This window comes from Macrobrachium nipponense, chromosome 31, assembly GCF_015104395.2.
Source record: "Macrobrachium nipponense isolate FS-2020 chromosome 31, ASM1510439v2, whole genome shotgun sequence".
In the NCBI taxonomy this organism is placed as follows: domain Eukaryota; kingdom Metazoa; phylum Arthropoda; class Malacostraca; order Decapoda; family Palaemonidae; genus Macrobrachium; species Macrobrachium nipponense.
This window is the reverse complement of record NC_061093.1, coordinates 28,067,613-28,088,370: the sequence shown is the minus strand read 5'-3', so window position 1 is coordinate 28,088,370 and position 20,758 is coordinate 28,067,613. Positions and strand designations below refer to the sequence as shown.

General features: G+C 35.3%; 1 protein-coding gene across 1 annotated transcript in view; it reads right to left on the bottom strand.

Moving 5' to 3' along the window:
- The window catches only part of LOC135206805 (mucin-2-like), a 36,103-nt gene continuing 15,345 nt past the window's right edge, over positions 1-20,758 (bottom strand). Inside the window, exons 4-5 of the mRNA XM_064238295.1 lie at positions 18,159-19,628; positions 1-17 (exon numbers count right to left, since the gene is read on the bottom strand). Coding sequence (XP_064094365.1) covers positions 1-17; positions 18,159-19,628 — 1,487 coding nt within the window. The remainder of the gene's footprint in view (positions 18-18,158; positions 19,629-20,758) is intronic.

Sequence of the window (20,758 nt, the reverse complement as noted above, 5' to 3'; positions counted from 1 at the left end):
CTAAATGGTCATAGGGCCTGTGAGGATAAAGACCAATATTGAGCAAATGAATAAAAATGCATTTTTAACATTCTTTGTTTTAACTATGCACACGACCATGTAGTATTGATAATAATATTATAATTATCATTATTGTATTCATACTTCGACATCAGGGAAAAGGATGACAGAATATGCATAAATACATATTTCGTATACATACACATACTCGCATAAATGCACACACTACACAAATGAAATTATATACACAAGTATACATGTATCTATATTAATGTATATATATATATATTATATATATATATAAATATATATATATATAGTGTATATATATATATATATATATATATATATATATATATATACGTATATATATATTTATAAAAGGGGAGGTCCGTAGAATAGGCAAGTTGTTAAAAATGGTCGTTGCAGATAGTCAGCGAGGTAGTTAATCAGTCAAGAAAAATCGTCCATTGTTTATTCTTTGTCTGAAAAGTTAGAAAGGCCTTGATAGAAACAAAATACTTGTATATCTCTCTCTTTCATACTCGCCATTCGAGTATTACCCCTATAAAGGTCACCTTTGTCCCTTTTGTCTAAATCGTTTGGTGCTTGTGTATCGCCTTATTAACCACTTACCTGTTAATATTTAGTATACGACGCATACGATTCTTTCCTTTGTTGCATACTGCAAAAACCTGCAACACGAAAGCAGTCTTGCCGCCACGGGGACAATTTGCTAGGCCCGTGGGCTTGCCATAGGTGAAGCAGCCATCACGTATAACCTGGGTTTGACCTATGAATGATCGGCTACCCTCACCCCCTCGTCGGCTATGTTTACTATAATTCAAGATTACCAGGTTTATCGGGCTAAAATATCGTACCAAACACCTCTTAATGATTGTATTCTCATTTCAATATGATTGTATTTCACCCATACAAAAGGTTTTGTATAGCTGATAGTCAAAGGGTAAATAGAAATTGCGTTATAATTGCTATGTAGTCCTGTAGTCTGCGTAACATTGTACAATGAAAATAATAATATTACCATAATGCATAATTACAAAATTAATTTATAATATTGTCATATGTATATGTACTAAATTCTTATTAATTATCCGTGGTATTACCAATGGAAACCGCAATGTTATCATCATTCTCTACAACAATTTACCTAGCCTTTCCTTTAATACTTGTTGTACAAAAAGATAAACTATTTGGGTACTTACTAAATTTAGCTAAGTTTCCCTTTAAATTTCTTTGGTTTACTCTGACAAGTGCCTTAATTATCTACAATAAACATCACTACATATTTTTGTCAAGTAGGTTGTGACTTCAAATAGCTATTTCCCAAATACGATCCATATCCGATGCTGTGGTAAAAATTGATCGACGAAAATCAATTAGGCACGGCCCTGAAATGTACAGTAATGTAGTACCACTAAAAAACTTGGGGATGGGGACAAAAAACACAGAGAATCCGCTGACTATGAAACCCCAAAGCGGTTGAACAAGTAACTCTATATCTAATATCGTTAAGAAAGTGATCATCAAGTTTTGTTGCTGTTGACGATACGGGATTTGAGCGTAAAATGTACTACCAAAGGCATACCTCTTACCACAGGTAGGTATGGGGTAGTGTCATCCTTAAGCCTTAGTTATAGACTTATGATCATTTAAGAAGGGTCAACACCGTAATATTGTTTGTGGATTAATAGTTTTTATGACCATGGCATTCTACATTAGCAATAATCACAATTGGAAAAGTAGACGGTTATTCAATTAACAGAGCATTGTCGTTACTGTAACCTCATATTACCAACAAAACCGCCAAATAATACATACCTAACCAGAAACTCTCTCTCCTATCAATTTTTTTGTCTTTATCTCTGTGTTATGATTAATATTTTTCCTCTGCTTCTTTCTTTTCATCCTTTTACTAAATGTGAATTTGTTACATTGGTGAACGTATCTGAATCTTTCATTTTGTATTGGTATTTAAAAAAAAATTACGTATAGCCATAATTTCCAAGTGTCTGAAACCTGGCATAGGGTTGTCATCGCCCATAAAGGCCTGTCCACACGAGTGGGTCTGATCGGCGTGCTTCGGGGTGGACGGGCAAATTCTGGCGGGTTTATGCGTGAATGTTGTCCACACGGGTGAGGCGATGGAGAGGTGGGCGTGCCCGACGATGCCAGTTGTGTGTTCATTGCGGTACGATAAACATGGTGCCTACCGCAAAGAAGAAGATATTGTGTAGCATGATAATTACTTTATGTGTGATGAAAAAGAAGAAGAAGAAGAAAAAAGAGAATATGGTGCAAAGAATGGCTCAGTAAAAGAAATGTATATGGTTACCGTACGTCTGCCAGGGTCGAAGCTCAAGCCATCAGGCACCACTATGGTGATTTTGCTACAAAACCCATCGGGCAATTTGACGGTTTGCCCGTCAAGTGTGCCTGTTAGAGGGGAGGTCCGCCGATCAGGCCCGGTCGTGTGGACAGGCCTTATTACACGCACTTCCACTATGAATAATGGCCCAATCACGCAATATAACTAAATATAACAGCTCTTTGAATGTGTAAATGGTGCACCATCAGCGGTTGTGGTTGCTACCTCAATAACATGAGGGAACTGAAAATTTACTAACCTGCTGCTGTAAATGGTATGTTTTTTTTTCTTTTTAAAAAGAGGCAGCTTGCAGATTATAGAACACCACCGTAAAATACTGTTGCTGAAATGTTTTGTATCGATCTTGTGGACAGTCATGTCTGTTGATAAGATACGATAACCTATAGGAAATACCAGTCAAAATATACCGGGTCTGCTCACGAGGCGGAACTAAAACCTATCCCCGCCCCTTGTGAAACGTCATCAGTTACAAAAGGACCGAATCTTTATGAAACTATATTAACGATAACATTTTTATATAACTATTTTTGCGTTGGCGTTTTTTTTATATAAATTTTCCTTAAATTGCATGTTGCCGTATACTACGTTAAAGTACAAAGAATGCTCTTTTAAATGATATATAGCACATTACAATTACGATTACTTTCAAACCCACAAGCGGGCACAGAAAAAATTATCTACGTACACAAAAATGTGTAATTACTTCATCCGTCATCCTACATACATTCACGTTTCGTAGCGTAACTGACTAAGGGGTGATGATAGAAAGAAACTGAAAAATGGATTAGAAAGCTGGTAAAATTTGCTATACAATGCATAAATAAAATTGATAGGTGTTCTCAGAAATTTTCGAGGAATTCTAGGTCAAATACGGACCAAAATCTTTTAATTTTATGTAAATATTTACCACATTTTTCTTACATAATTTTTCATCTTATTACGTTTTGCCATATATCATGTAAAAGTACAAAGAATGCCCTTTCAACTGATATATGACACATTACAATTACAATTATTTTCAAACCCATAATCGCGCACAGAAAATATTATCTACGCAAGCAAAAATTATAAAAAAATTATTCGTTCGTGGGAGATCTGAAATCTAGCCCCACCCCTTGTGAAACGTCATCAGATACATCCAGCCAAACTGACGAATAACTTTTTGTACTTTTTTCCGAAAATATTATAATCGTTTGAGGCATGCATAATTAATACCTTTATGTATACAGTTTGTGTTATATGTAAACTTATGTGTTCGGAAGTATATTGTGATATGAAGTGCTAATGAGAAATTTGCTGGAAATGTGTTCCCTGTATAATTTTCTTCATCATTTTGTTACTTTGATACCTTATATCGTATATTATGTAATTCATATGCTCTTGATATTGTTTTCTTTTTTGCGGCCAAGTCGGGCAAATGCAACTGCCATTTTTTACACTGCCTGTATCCACATTTTCTTTGTATTTATTGCATAACAATAAGTATTCACAATAAGATTTGGAAAATCTAATTAATTTATCATTCTAACCTTTATCATAAAAAAAGTTGCTTTTCAAAGTGAGGTATGAACACAGTGACAGAACTAAAAACATTTCTTAAGGATTATTTAAAATCTTGATAATATTACTACCTGAAAGAGAGAGAGAGAGAGAGAGAGAGAGAGAGAGAGAGAGAGAGAGAGTTGTCATGTTAACAGAAATGGATTTGAAGAGAATACAGCAAACCAGTATATAGGTAAGTAAATAAGTAAGTAAAGAATAAACATTTGAAGAAAGCTGGAGTAGCTGTGTGTGTTCAAACTGGTATATTTTGTGCAATAAAACAAGGTTTGGTGACTAAATGAGAGAATGGGTATTAAAAAAATCAAACATGTGACCTCTACAGGTTTTATCATCAAGATTTTATGAAAAACACCACGCGATATGGATTAAATGTATAAAAACTAAGGGTTCTTTAAGTAATTCAGTGGAGAAACATGGGAGTGTTACTCTTGGGACGTCACAGTATTAGCTCCACCCCACTGCCGAGTTGAGCAGACCCTATATACTTTGAATGGTTATTAAAAAACATCAAGCATGTGACCTCTTTAGAGGTTTTATCAGATTGTATAAAGAAAAACATGCAATATTGATTAAATGTATATAAACTAAAGCTTCTTTAAGTAATTCAATGGAGAAGCACGGGTAGTGTTACTCTTCTGACGTCACAGTATTAGCTCCGCCCCCACTGCCGAGTTGAGCAGACCCTATTACTTTGACTCTGGGAAATACTACTAATATATGAATGCCGACTTCTTAAGCACTTTTATTCTCATTAGCTTAACAAACTTATTTGTCATTGTTTTCTGTATAGTTTTATATTCACTTTTTCTTAACATTCTTTCATTTCTTCCTTAAATTTTACGTTTATAGCATCTTGACTATGATTCCATTTTAACACGAATGAATTTGAACGATGTAGATTTGTATGACAAAAATAAAACAAGGATTGATAATTTTATGTAATTTATTTACAAAGTGAAAAATAGGAAGTACCAAAGATTCTTTATCACACAAAAATTGAGGAATACCAGATACTAAAATATATAATTACAAATACAAATGAATGAGTCATAAGGGTAGATTCTGAATGAGGTTGGCTATATAAAAAAAAAAATGGTATTATTCATTTGACCAGTTGACAAATAATTGCCAGAAACATCGTCTTTAAACTCCACTCCCGCACAAAAGTTTGGAGAAAATGCAGAGGTGAATTGAAAGCATGAGTTACAGGAGATGAATCACTGTACGCAGGAAAGTATGTCAATGCAGTATGAATCGACTGAAATATGATAATGAATATTACCTGAGAAGTGAAATATTAAGAAAAATCAAAGAATGAGAAGGTAATGAAGAGAAACTTGAAATAACGCGATTAAAGAAAAAGATTGTTAAATGTTTATTCATAGAAATATTAGATATTATATCATCACATAAGAGTGTTTACATTCTAAATTATTATATTCTAGTACGAAGATGGCTGAAAAGAAACTGTTAGGGAGAGTCATCATATTAATTTTTAGATCCTTTAAACATAATGCAACCTAACAAAATATATATATATATATATATATATATATATATATATATATATATATATATATATTCATTAAGCTACAAATGTTTAATATCCAAAATCCACTCTACTCCGGGAATATCCCTGATGGGGGATGAGCACTGAGGGGGAATCATACCAATATATAAAAGTGTGCTACTTCATCGATTGTCATCATTATTTAAACTTGAATTTTTGTTAATCTAGGAGAAAATGTGGGATATTTAGGCAATATAAATAATTAATGGATAAACTGATAAAAGCGAACAGTATACATATAAAATCATAACTTATCAGTAGAAAAAATATGCATCACTAGCGGATAATTATCGTACACCGGTGAGACTGAATGACGACATAATGACGTAATTGCCTCAAGGGAATTCTGAACGCTGATTGGTCCTAATTTATCCCATAAGCCGAGTCATAACACAGATCACGAATATGCCGCCGGGTCGCATATTTCCCAAGTCTGGAAGAGTTTAGGGATTGGGAAAATTAGGACCAATCAAAGCGCGTGGAGCTGATCCTTGACGTCACAAGCCACGCCTTTTAGCTACTCTCGGTCTCATAGCCATTACTGCCAGTCACATTGCCGAAGAAAAACTTCCCTATTTCACAATTTACGGCTTGTATGACCTATATATATTAGGGCTTGTGCCTTGTATGATAAGGCGCCCTATGAGGTAATGTTAGACTAGCGATAATCTTACGCTAAGTCGGTTGGTATTGCACTTCCATCTTCAATGGAGTGTCTGGGGGTTTGTAGATCATTTACGAAGTCGGTATTATCTTGTTGGTTATTACGACGATGTGTTAAACTCATGGTGAGGAGGTTCTTGTAGAAAACACGAAATATAAAACTATATGTATTCTTCTGAAGTTTTACTTGCTGAAGATCAGATATGATTGTAATTAGTCTTCTAATAACGATAGCTTGATCGCTTCTGCCAATGATGATGGCTAATCCTATTCCTCTACATGATAAAGCTTAGGTAAAGAGGTACAGGTCTTCTAATGACGATAGCTAACTCTGTTCTGCCGCCTACCATCTCTGTTACAAGTTATGAAGGAGCAGACAGTAGTTCGAACATATGAACATACATACAAATGACATAGTTTCATACGAACACACAATCAAATGAGACACGCTACAGATCACGTAGGCCGTTTGAATCATAGGTCGGGGTAGTTGTCTCAAGCAGGGAGCTTGGACTGTTTCAAAACAAATGAATGACCACAGATGACGGCATGTCAACTTAGCCTACATACTTATTGTATACGTCATCTTTAGCGTCTCTAGTCTGATCACATTCCTGCAAGCAATCTTTTATATATATGGACTAACATTCCATATTTTTATTATGTAAACACTTACATTAGCTCGGTCAGCTACCAAAACCAGCTACTGAATATTACTCAAACCTGACTTGCATTTGACTTATAGGAGTGTGAATATATATATATATAAGTAAATAAAAATTCATGGTGTACATGCATTGATTCAAGTAATAAAATATAAAACAATGATATTGGTAAATAATAGTTATCACGTGATATATAATGATACAGTTTTTCACTTCATCTCATTAAGATACTTATGCTACAGAAAATACTAATGTACTCTGATAATTGCATAGAATGAAGATTAACATGATAAAAATCATATTTTAACTGATAAAATATTTCATATATGAATTGATAAAATTATTAATGTTTATGCTGATTGATTCGTTGATTTTTATGCTAAATGTTATATATCTGATTCATTAATTCATATACTAACTCATAAATAACTGCAGATATTGGTAAGATAAAAGGTAACAGATTGATTATAGGCTACCTGATTTGTTTATACATATGTATATGGATTCATATAATATGATTAATATATGTGCACTTTAAATAGATTCCTATTGCGTACACGCAAAAGATATATTTCGATTCCGTTATTTATGATCATTTATATATAGATTCCTAGTGCGTACACGCAAAAAATATATTTCGATTCTGTTATTCATGATAATTTATATATAGAATCCTAGTGCGTACACGCAAAAAATATATTTCGATCTGTTATTTATGATCATTTATATATATAGGATACATGACCGAGGTTATACTACTTCACATTTAACTAGCTTTCGAACCACTTTTCGTCCATTACACAGTTCCAGACAACCACCTATAGCCCAATGAAACGGCCGATTTCACAGGGGTAAAACAAGGGGAAAATTTGCCTGGGCGGGTCCAACGTTCTATTTTGCGCTCATACTTATTCTCTGCATCCTAAGCTACACGATTACGTTCGCGATGAATAGAAAAACATCCCCAGCACGAGTCCTTCGCCAGCAAAGTAGAGTTGAATATCCTTCTGGTCGTAATTTGTCGGAAGTATGTCCCATTTGTAGTCGATTTCCACAGCCACCGGAGCATTCCGCATTAAAACGAGATTAACGACGGGATACGGTGTCGGTCGAAGAAGTCCATGAAATTCCTTTCACATTGTAGGCGGTTGTTACTTGACTGTAGTCGTCCGCTGCGACGAACGATTTTTTGAAGTTGCGATGTGAAACTCTCGTACTGCAAGATACTGTAACCAGGTTCCATTAATCAGCCTGCAAGTGAAATTATACTTGTCACAAGGGCAAAGTAAATTCAGACGACATCCAAATACAGGGGAGGGAAGAGAGCCATTTAGACCAGACTTAACCCACATGAATTCGCTGATATTTTGGAATTCAAAAGAGTCCGCTGTACAAACTTTTTTATCCATGGCATTAACAATGAGTGAACCTATCCAGGTCTTGATTTGACTGTAAAAATATCCATAATTATAACAAATAAACAGATATCAATACAAATCCCAAAGAAAAATTCGATATTACTGGTAGTAAATTACTAGACAAAGAAGTGGAAAACGGAGCTATTTGTAAGATTGCCAGGCAACATAAGAGTCAAAGAGAAGATTAATCATGATTCTGTATTTCTCTATGCTAACTGAAATTAAGTTGTGATAAAATCTGATCCTATGTGCCCTAACAAAAGTTTCATATTCAATGTTCTCCGCGCGCATCCTCTGAGGTTAATTTTAAAAACATTATTAATAGGTAGGAGATGCAACGAAAAAACCCACTATGTAACTAATTTCTAAATAAACTTTGGGTTTTTCAAGAAAATGTGACATTTTCCCATGAATGTTTTACTTGAATTGCAATAGGCTAATGTTGCAAGTAAATATATCATATACATATCTTGATACTTCTAAATGTCTATGAGGTTCAGAAAAAATTAATCCATTTTGTTGTTATAGAAATCCTATTTGCTTATTTTTGTTATTAATTTAGACACGTCTGCCTCGCCCATGAGAAGTTCGGGCTAAGCATTCCTTTCTCCAGCAACCTGCTTTGCAATCGCGAGATGAAGCCTGTGTAAGCAGATTATTGAGGTTAAAAGGAACAAATGCTGATACGGCAATGATGACGTCGTCACTTGGCAGGAGATTGCTCTCAGCCAGCTAAGAGTTACGTTACTTGCTGTAAGAGATACGACTTTAGGATAAATTTTTTGTTTTTTAATACTCGACCCACATGAGAAGAATGTCTGAAAAAAAACAGTACCAAAATTGAACAATATATTAGTTTCATGCTGGAAATCTGCATAATTGTAATTATGTTAAATTAAATATTCCTTATTCAAACTAATGAAAAAAGGTCTCCATACAAATTCTATATATATTATTAGCCCTGTATAAGATTCATATAGGATTATTCCATAGATAACATTTTCACTTCTAGACTTCCTGACTTTAAAATCTCTTTTATTTTATTTTATTTATTTATTTAGTTATTATTATTATTATTTTTTTTTTTAATTGACTACGAATATAAATCACCGGGACAGACAATATGTCAGTAGATTTTGGATATGTGTTTGAACTTTTAGCTTATTTGTCATTACTAAAGCGTTAAGTTAGAGTTCAAATCTTTACGCATATATATTTGGATATTTAATTATCATAGGTTTACGTTTTTTTGCTTATTGATTTTATCGTGATTTTCCTTTTTTTTATTTCATTATAATTTGTAACCCTTCCGACTTCTTACGGAGTGTATTATATTGACTCCACTTGTATCCATATTTATCTTATTTTTTTTTATATATTATTTATATATTTTTTTATATATATTTGATAAATTAATGGTTGGCTTGAATATGTGGAAAAGTGTTCTAGCGGCGTACCGTATAAGGCTACTTGCGGCATCAACTCTATAGATACAAGATATAAATGATATAGGTATTTAAAACCGCGAGAACCGCTATAATCCAGTTCGGATCCAATATCACGAGTTGTAACTCGTAAGACATTGACACTTCCTATTTAATTATCCGTTATTCTACCAAACCGATTGACTCTGGGTGATAAATATATTATTGGTTTTCTTAATGGAAAGGAATTCACACAACGTGTTAAGGAGATTATTATTGATTTACACCACCCGAGTCACAGATTATTATGTGTTGAATTCCATATTTACTGATTTAGCACTCATAAATATTCGTAACGCACTCAATTGCGGTGTTTGTTTTTAGTGCTATTAATTCTATATAACGTGTCAAGGAACTATTAACACTAAGAAGTGTTTATTCCCTCTGTCAGACTCGTAATTGTTAATAATTCTACGTATATTCTTTCAAGGATTGATTTGGCACAGGATAGGCCCTTAAACTGACAGGTGTCTTAGTGTATCCCTTGTTTTCCATGACACGTGTTTACAATTAGTTATGTGCTTTTTATATCTGTAAGCATTGTAGGCCAGTAAAAACAGTGATTTGGCTTTCTGTGACATTGTAGGGAAACCTGGATGACGGAATGCAACCAGTTTATGACGATTGGTATGAAAGAGATTATTACTACTACCTGGTCGTTAGTCATCTGCTGTGTTCTTCGGGTTTTCCTCGTCACGGACCTACATATAATATTACATTTGATTACATTATTCTGATACACATACTTTAAATATATTTTTGCTTTAGGGTTTCTGCTCGAAGTGTTTATTGGTTTGCTTAGCCGCTGACCCTGTTTCCGTTCAAAGTGTTTATTGGTTTTGCTTAGCTGCTGACCTTGTTTCCGTTCGAAGTGTTTATTGTTTGGTGTTTATTGTTTTGCTTATCAACTGTTGACACTTGCTTTGTTCAGTTTTGTAACAGTTCTGCCCCGACCCAGATATTCAATGCTCGCGATCTCTTGGGTTAAGGAATTTTCTTGTTTAGATACGGTTTTAACAATAGGCACGGATGTTTCTATATCTTTTAGTCCAATTAATGGTTCTTTGCTGTATGGTGCGGGATTGCGGGATAATGCGTCAGCTATGATATTTGCTTTCCCAGGTAGATATCTTATCTTGGCTCCAATAACCTGAATGATCATTTGTCACCGAGTTCCTTTTGGACTGTGATTAAAGCCTTTGAAAAACTCGGTAAAGGACTCATGTTCAGTAAAGACTTTATCAGGATAGCCATAGATTATGAACTTAAAATGTACTAGTGTTAAAGATACCTAGCCCTTCCTTGCCTATTACTGCATATTTACTTTCAGAGGGCTTTAGTTTACGTGAATAAAAAGCTATAGAGAAGAACTGTTTATCATATTACTGAAGTAATACCCTCTTACCCCTTGGTCTGAGGCGTCTGTTGCAATAAAAAAAAATTCCTTATTTAAATCAGGGATTTTTTAAGTTAGGTGAGCTGCATTATTCCGCTTTTAAGATATCGAACGCCTGTTGATGCTTTTTAGACCATAATAAATCTACGCTCTTCTTCGTAAGATCTGTTAAAGGAGCTGTCATGATTGAAGAGTTACATATTTACATACGATTGTAATACCCACTATTGCTCAAAAGTGCTGTATCCCCCTTTTACGTTAATAGGTACCGGAAAGTTATGAATAGCCGACACCTTACCATGGATTACTTTAAGACCTTGACTAGACACATAAAACCTAGATAAACATGTTCGGTTTTTTTAAAAACTCACATTTAGATATTTTACTCTGAGATTATTTGTCTTTGTCTCTGTAGCACTAGCTCTAGTTTATGTGAATGTACTTCTACGGTATTAGAAAGGATTACAAGATCATCCATATAGGCATGTAGGTTATCCCCTAAAAGTCTCCAAACACTATATTGTAATTGGGGCGCAACGTAAGCCGGAGGCATACGTAAAAAATTGATTAATGTACCCTGATGTGCTGAAAACGGTGTATGAGGTACAATCACTTAGGTAATGGTATCAGGTAAAAGCCTTTCAGTAAGTCCAAGCTGGTGAAAAATTTATTCTAACCTAACAGAGATAAGATGTCGTCGGTACATGGCACTGGAAACTATCGGGAGTCGTTTCCTTGTTTAAGCGACAGAAATCTACGCAGATACGCCAAGTCCGATCTTTTATGGCATGACGTTTGAGGGAAAATTATATGGGCTTATTTGATTTCCTAATGGCTCCTATTACTAACATTTTTCAACTGCGTCATTTACCTCTATTTTGAAATTTCAGTGAGAGTCTATACGAAGGTACGTAAATAGCTTTATGTTTGTCCTTAGACCGTGTTTTTGTGTTAAATTACATCCGTTTTTTCCAGAGATCACTCGCTAGTGAGAAACTTCCTGGTATTCAGGTAAAAGATAAAAAAAATTTCTGCTGAATCACCTCTGCTTGAATGACTTTACTGATATTACTTTAGATAGATTATCAGAGAGATTCATCCACGATGGTTGGGCGGGATTAAAAATTAGCAACAATAAAAGAAATGCGATATTTATATGTATAGGTTTTTGTGGATTACTATATTAACTTGTTTGCAGCGAGTCAACCGTGTCTAGGGCTTTGTTCGCGGAAATCGTTATATTTCAGAGTGTCGGGAAGGATTAAAATTTCATTTCCTAGCAAAGTCTTTTTACACGCACTAAGACATTCGAGGGTGCATGCTTCTCGAGATTTTGCGTGCAAAGTGCGACTGCGGTTGTGGGAGAATTCTGTTGGGTCATTTGAACAATGTTACGATTTATGAGACAAATGTATAGTTCCTTTATATAAGTTATTATTTGATTAACTGTCTCATTTTTGTTCAAACGGATTTTAATATGTTTGAAGGTTTATAGGATTTCCCTTTGATAAACACGCCTTATTTTGCAGGATGTAAGTTAATATTTTGTATACCCCTAGATGAATCTTACAATTACACTAGATACAGATCAATGTTTTTTATAACTATAGAGGTATCTGTAAACGCTCGCTTATCCGGACTTCTCATTAGGGAAGTTCGAACAACAGACGGTGAGTCCGTAAATACAAGATATTACGTGTACTAAAGAAATAAAACAAGATATTCTAATTTTTACAGCGCGTACAGTTGGGCTTAATCCACCAGTATTTATTATAACTTATGTATTAAAAAAAACGAAAACCTGCTCTGATTACTTTATACGGTCGTGTGTTTCATAGGAAAAATCCTTTTTAATTCAAAAAGATATCGGTATGTATGATAAAACATCGCTTTTCCCCACTCTGCTAGAGTCGCTTATTGTGTGGAATTTGCTTTGCTTCGAAAACTTCGGCAGTTTTGACTGACCTTGTCCGCTTGACTAGGTGACACAGTCACCGAGTTTGCTTGTTTGATTCTGAACGGGCTACTGTTTCTATTTCTTTTTGTAATAATTAGGATCCTTCTCTTTATTACCGTCGGCAACGTATTGTGTGTTTTTAGCATTATGTTGCTGGTTACGTATAAAGCAATGAATGACGAACTATAGGCACTGAGCGATTACTAATAAGACAAGTTATCACTACTGCATTCCATATTAACTGTTTGTACTTCATTCTTTGCTAAAATTTGAAATAGTGAGGGATCCTGGTCAGCGCATTTAGCCTGATGAAAGTTTTTTACAGACATGTTATTCCTTGCAATCCAGCCATATTTTTAAAGTTAAGTTGAGTCATTGAAGTTCGATATTTTATATAACTCAAAAAACTCAAGGCTAAAACTGCGATCGGGACTTGCAAAGGAGCATTTATTGTCATGACCCGAAATAGTGTTACCTCTAATTTATATAGATTTGTACGGGTGTTCCACTTGTTTTTTGTGTGTTTTCTAATCACTACGGTGCCTAACGACCCTATCCATGCATCTGTATAAATACAGACGCTCCACTGCGTAAACGCATATTCACTGTTAATATGATTTGTTACGTAAGGGATTAATAATCACCCAAAATGATAAAATTAACATAGTATATGATTATGATATTTCAGTAGAACTTCTGGAAACAGACACTCAAAGATAAAAAACTCGCAGTAGCGAAATCTCAATGATGTAGATAATTTCTGTAAAAAAAGTAAGATTAAGAATGTCTCGTAACTTCAGCCACAGGAATAACGAAATTCGACCTGCAAAGTAAACACTCAAAGTTACTCCAAATGAATAAAAAAATTGTACTTAGCTTGCTTTTGTGGGAAGTCACGGTGTTCCGATAACGACACACGGCCTTGGTCCTCCTTCTCTATTTAGCGGATGACCTGGTTTGGCTTCAGTTTCCCCCGTGCGCGTTGTTTCGATGATTCGAGCCCTTGAAAGATTCGATGCTGCAGACGCGTTCGTTTGTTTCTTGCAGTGCCGGAAACGCTCACTAACGATGTTTTCTTGAGCGATTCTAATGAGAGACGAAGCTTCCGTTGCCGTAGGAAAAAGACACGTCGGTTTTGTTTCTTGAAGTTATTCACTAAACGATGATACTAAGTTGGTTGAAGAATCTGTTGCTTTCGTCGTCGTTGAAGAGTTCTTATTGTTTTCTGAAGTCGCTCACTAACGATGATACTAGGTTGCTTGAAGAATCTGCTGCTTTCGTCGTCGTTGACTTCATGATTTATTATTCTGTTTTTTCTTCGTAGGACGTTGTAAAGTTCTTCTGGTACGCTGGCCACCAATATTAGGGCTTGTGCCTTGAATGATAAGGCGCCCTATGAGGTAATGTTAGACTAGCGATAATCTTACGCTAAGTCGGTTGGTATTGCACTTCCATCTTCAATGGAGTGTCTGGGGGTTTGTAGATCATTTACGAAGTCGGTATTATCTTGTTGGTTATTACGACGATGTGTTAAACTCATGGTGAGGAGGTTCTTGTAGAAAACACGAAATATAAAACTATATGTATTCTTCTGAAGTTTTACATGCTGAAGATCAGATATGATTGTAATTAGTCTTCTAATAACGATAGCTTGATCGCTTCTGCCAATGATGATGGCTAATCCTATTCCTCTACATGATAAAGCTTAGGTAAAGAGGTACAGGTCTTCTAATGACGATAGCTAACTCTGTTCTGCCGTCTACCATCTCTGTTACAAGTTATGAAGGAGCAGACAGTAGTTCGAACATATGAACATACATACAAATGACATAGTTTCATACGAACACACAATCAAATGAGACACGCTACAGATCACGTAGGCCGTTTGAATCATAGGTCGGGGTAGTTGTCTCAAGCAGGGAGCTTGGACTGTTTCAAAACAAATGAATGACCACAGATGACGGCATGTCAACTTAGCCTACATACTTATTGTATACGTCATCTTTAGCGTCTCTAGTCTGATCACATTCCTGCAAGCAATCTTTTATATATATGGACTAACATTCCATATTTTTATTATGTAAACACTTACATATATACATTTTAGTCAGATATATCGAAAAATAATTCAACACAAACTCAACAAACAATATATTCTTCAAATGAGATACACCGTGAAATATATTATGCGTTATTGGCTTCTCCCTCTTGGTAATACTGCTCAGTCCCTCTTAATTCCTGCTCACAAAGTCGATTTTACTGCATAAATAATATTTTCATCGCAAGTGGCTGTGGCTAAATTATATACTTAAACATGTGTGTTTAAAGACATTTAGAAAGAGTTGCGATAACACATGGGGTAAATAAAAAATACAGAAGATGGTAAAATTGATGGTATGGTAAAAATGATGGTATATGACCTGTAATTAGCACTACAGACTACAGACAGGACGCCAAGAATTCGCAGCACTTCGACTCCCATCAAGAATCTTGGACTTTGAAAGTGACGGTTTTAAAAGCATGGAGCATGGAACGTTTTTCAAGCGTTACTGCCTGTTGTTTCAGGTTATAAAAAGGTATTATGTACAGAACTAAAATAATAATTGCCTTATGCTTAAAATAAATGTGGAGTATACAGTTTTGATGACAAATTTACTACCCATAGGGGAATAGTGCCACACATGTTCAAGAACATAATTTACACACATGTTCAAGAAGGTAATTTACACACATGTTCAAGTATATAATTTATACACATGTTCAAATATATAATTTACACACATGTTCAAGTATATAATTTACACACATGCTCAAGAATATAATTTACACCTCATCCGGTGCAATGTAGGCATTACTTACGGTTCTTTGCAGCGTCCCTTCGGCGCCTAGCTGCAACTACTTTCATTCATTTTACTGTTACTTCCGTTCATATTCGCTTTCTTCCATCTTGCTGTCCACCCTCTCCTACAATTGCCTCATAGTGCAACTGCATTGAGGTTTTCCTCCTGTAACACCTTTCAAACCTTTTACTGTCAATATCCGTTTCAGCGCTGAATGGCCTTAGTTGCCCCAGTGCTTGGCATAAAGCCAAAAATCTATATGTAAAAAGATATGCACTTAATTTAGGCATACATTTGGCCATTGAGTGTGAGCTTGGATGAAAATAGTCGTATACTTATATACTACCGTTATCCCTAGCTTTAATTGATACGTGTTGAATATTTGCATAACATTTTCTGTTGAAAGAGAGTTGCAAAAAAGTGTCATCCATATTTACTTTAAAGCATATCGCAGTTCTAATAAATCTATGCCTCAATTCTTCTCTAGTTCAGCTTTGTAAAAAGTCTACTGTAACTCCATAAATAGGTAGTATTCTGTACTCCTATAATTGCTAAAAGTATTACATACTAATGAAATACTCTTTTTGATTCTTTGCACACAATGAATGACAAGTACGAAAGGTTTGGTAAGAATATTAAATAAATTAAATAATCAGTGTTTTCTTTGTACACAATGAATTTTAAGCAAAAATTCTGTAAGGGCTTGCTAAAAATATTCAATACTGAATTTTATTGTCACTTTTTATTTGTTTGTACACAATGTATGAAAAGTAAAAAATCAAAAGCAAAACATTTTCAATAAAAACTTTTTATATATTTGTACACAGTGAATGACAAGGACCAATCAGGTAAGGACATCTGGAAGGTTTTATGAAAACGGAATCCACCTCAAAAAGGCAGTTTTTTACTACAGCTTATCAAGTACACCTTGAAAAACAACCGTATTCAGATTAGCTACTGACAGGATGAGTTTGTCACGTAACTATATTTGGTTACATTAGTATAACTTAGATCACCAAAACAATACCGTAGGTTTCCTTAAGGGCACATTAGCTCTTGAAATAATTTAATGAATGAAGCTGAACCCGTGTTCCTGTAAATAGTAGGGACTATATCAGTCTGATTCCTGTTCATGGCCTGGTTATGACCAGTATATTGCTTTTATACAATGCACAGTAATGTGCATTACTACGAAATAGCATATGTCAATAGAAATCCGTAGTGTGTGCCTACTGCCTCTCTCTATTTACCCCTACAAACGGGTCAGATACCATAATTTTTACCATCTTGTATATTGTTTGATTCATCCCGTGAGTTATCGCAACCTTTTATAAATGGCTTTAAACATGCATTTTCAAGTATATAATTTAGAAATTTGCGATGTGAAAATATTATTTACCAAGAGGGAGAAGCCATAACGCATAACATATTTCACGGTGAATCTCATTTGAAGAATATATTGTTGTTAAATTAGTGTTGTATTATGTTTAGATATATCTGACTAAAATGTATATGTCATACAAGCCCTAAGCTGTGAAATTGAGAAGAAACTATTTCTTCGGCATCGTGACTGGCGAGTGTAAGGGATATAGGACTGAGGAGAGAGCTAAAAGGCGTGGCTTGTGACGTCATGGATCAGCTCCACGCGCTTTGATTGGTCCTAATTTTCCCCATCCCTAAACTCTTCCAGACTTGGGAAATATGCCGCCGGGTCTCGATCCCTTGACACTCTATCTTCCTAATGGTATATAGCTCAGTGGTTACCTACCGTCGACTGGAGTCGTTGGAAGGGGTCGAGACCAAGCAGTACTGATCCATCTTTCAATTATAATTCCCCTTCGGTGATCATCCCCATCGGGGATATTCCCGATGTGACGTGGATTGGATATTAAACATTTGTAGCTTTATGATTATATATAAATCACAGTGATGTGATAAAAAAAATTCATACACACATATACATATAACTACACACATATAGATATATTACACTTTTCCTTTTAGATACTAATGTCATCAATTCAATGTCTGGTGTCATCTTAACAAGATAATGCATTTTAACTTTTAACACCATCCTTCAGATATATGAAAAATAAGGTTTTGGAAAAAACTAGCATTTTCTTTCAGTGTGAGCAGCTCAGTGTAAATTTGCCTGCATCAAACCCCTTATGTATTTAAAGTTAGTTTCTTACCTTCTGTCGTTGTAAAAGCATCGGTAGATGTCACTGTTGCAGAGGACTGAGAAGCTGAAGTGTTTTTTAGTTCTATTGAATTTATGTCTGTTGATGTTATAGTTTGTGAAGTAGGTGAAGCTTGGGTGGTGCTTAGTTCTGCTGGAAATGTTGTATTTATTGTAGTTTGCTCTCCTGTTTGTGAAGTTAGTAAAGTTTCTGCTGTTGTTTGTGTTGTTGTCGTATCATTTAGTAACTGATGAGGCATTTCAGTTAATTCAGTAGAGGCTGTGACTGGCAGGGATGTTGATGGAGGATTTGAAAGTAAGGTTGTAGCATTTGTTTCCAACTGTGTTGTAAGAATGGTTGACTGAGTGGTAGTAGGATTTTCTGAGACGGTACCTTGTTCTAGTATGAGTTCTTCTACCAGTGGTGTGGATGTTGGCACAGTTAAATCTGTTCTGTTATGTAATTCAGATGACAGAGTTGAGACAATTGTCTGATTTATTGATTGTGCAGTTGAGGGAACTGTGTCTTTAGATACTGTTTCTGTGGGTGTAGTTGTGGAAGTTAAGCTTTCGAGCATTGTAGTTGACTGGTTTGTAATAGTCTCATATTGCATTGTGGCCGTAGAAGTAGCATAAATAGCAGTGACTATTTCATTAGTATTACTGGCTAGTGGTTCTATGGTGTCAGTTGAAGCATTACTGATTGAGATGAACTGAGTTGTTGATGTGCTGTTTAATGGATAAGTAGTAAGATCCTCTGGAACTGATGTGGAGAAGAGGTCAGTTGTAAAGTGAGGTGTAGACGGTACTGTGCCAGTTATACTAGGTGATGAGGACAATGTACTTGTTGATAGTGAGGTTTCTGTGTTAGTAGAATCTGAAACTGAAGCTGTAGATGATGAAGGAGATGTAACCGTGCTTAATGATTCTGAAGTAATAATGTCTAAGGGTGGTTCACTAGTTAGTGATGATGACGATGTGGTGGTAGCATTTTCAATGTTGGTAGTTGCAGTAACGGTGGTTAATGATTCTGAAGTAAAAATGTCTAAGGGTGGTTCACTACTTAGTGATGATGACGATGTAGTGCTAGCATTTTCAATGATGGTAGTTGCAGTGACAGTGGTTAATGATTCTGAAGTAAAATTGTCTAAGGGTGATGATGACGATGTGGTGGTGCTATTTTCAATGGTGGTAGTTGCAGCAGGAGTTAAAGGTTCTGTGGTAGCTGAGTCTGTAGTGGTAAGATTGGTTAATAAAGATGTGACTAGTGATGAGTCTGTAAAGGTTTCTGAAGTGTTGGTAACAGTGGTAGTGAGGGGTGCTGTGGTAGTTGTATCTGAGGGCTGAACGGCAAAGAGACCTGGTGGTGGCGTAGTGGTTGTTAATGAAAAATCAGTGGTGGATGTTGTTGATGATGCAGTTGTACTTGACTCTGTACTACTTTCACACTGATCATCTAGTGGCGGAGTCTTGGCCATATCAGCTGCAAAAATAAAGAATCAGATGAGCCCTATGTTGCAGTGGTTTTCACTTGAAGCGTGGACATGGGCTAGAAAAGCTTCCAGATTTTCCTTTCGCTCTTTATTACTTTGTATAATATCAAAACTGACTCACTTGGAAACCTTCACTCCATTTTCAAGATTCTTTCACTCTCCTTTTTGATGGATGAATCTTGCTCTAATTTGTGAACTAGGGCTTAGACTCTACGCTGGTTTAAATCAGTGCTCCACAGTGATGGCTATTTGAAAGAGTAACTTCGTTTCTATTCACTCCTAATGTATGTTGTTATTACTGAAATTCATTTCATAATTCCAATTATATGACAAATTCAAATAGGAAACTGTCGAAGAACCTAATAAATTTTGGCAGATTATCTCACTATATAGAAATGAAATTGAGGAACAGGGTCGTAGGATAATATATTCAGGGGACTATAAATAAGACTATAAATAACGGGGGCTGGTGGCAGGTTAATGAGTTAAATTGAACATTTGGAAGCGTGTCAAGCAAGTTGGGTAAACAGTGGAAACTGACAAGGTAATTAGAATGTAATGTTGATTATTGCATGTATGATCATTTTTCATGAGTGAATTCTGTGGTACTAGATCCTTACAACCGAACTGGGTACAGGTGGCTTTGTCAGGTTTATAATATATTAATGTTTCTTTGAAAAATATCTTGCCTCTCGATCACAACTGATTAAGTACTAAAAATTAATAAGAATTTAGCTGAACAAAATCTTGAAATATCTGATAGAGTCCTTTAGAAAATGTGTTTACTTTTGAAATGTTATTTTTAGACTGAATGAGCCGACGTAAACCATTCTGGGTCATTTCAGAAGGTACGAGAGAGTTAAAAAAAAAAAAAATTTAGCTGGACTGAGAGATGTAAGAACTTTAGCTTAAGATATGGAACGAATGGAAACAAAATAAAACAAGGGAGGAAAAATAAGGCCACTCTCTACTTATTAAACAAAACTAACATTTCTAACGAATCATTATAAATTTGTCAAGAAACGAAATCACCAGTTTTTAAGGCCTCCCCCTCAAAGATAGAACGCAGAGCAATAGAGACTACTACGGAGCAGGGGTTTTCAGCCTTTTTCTCCCCCCC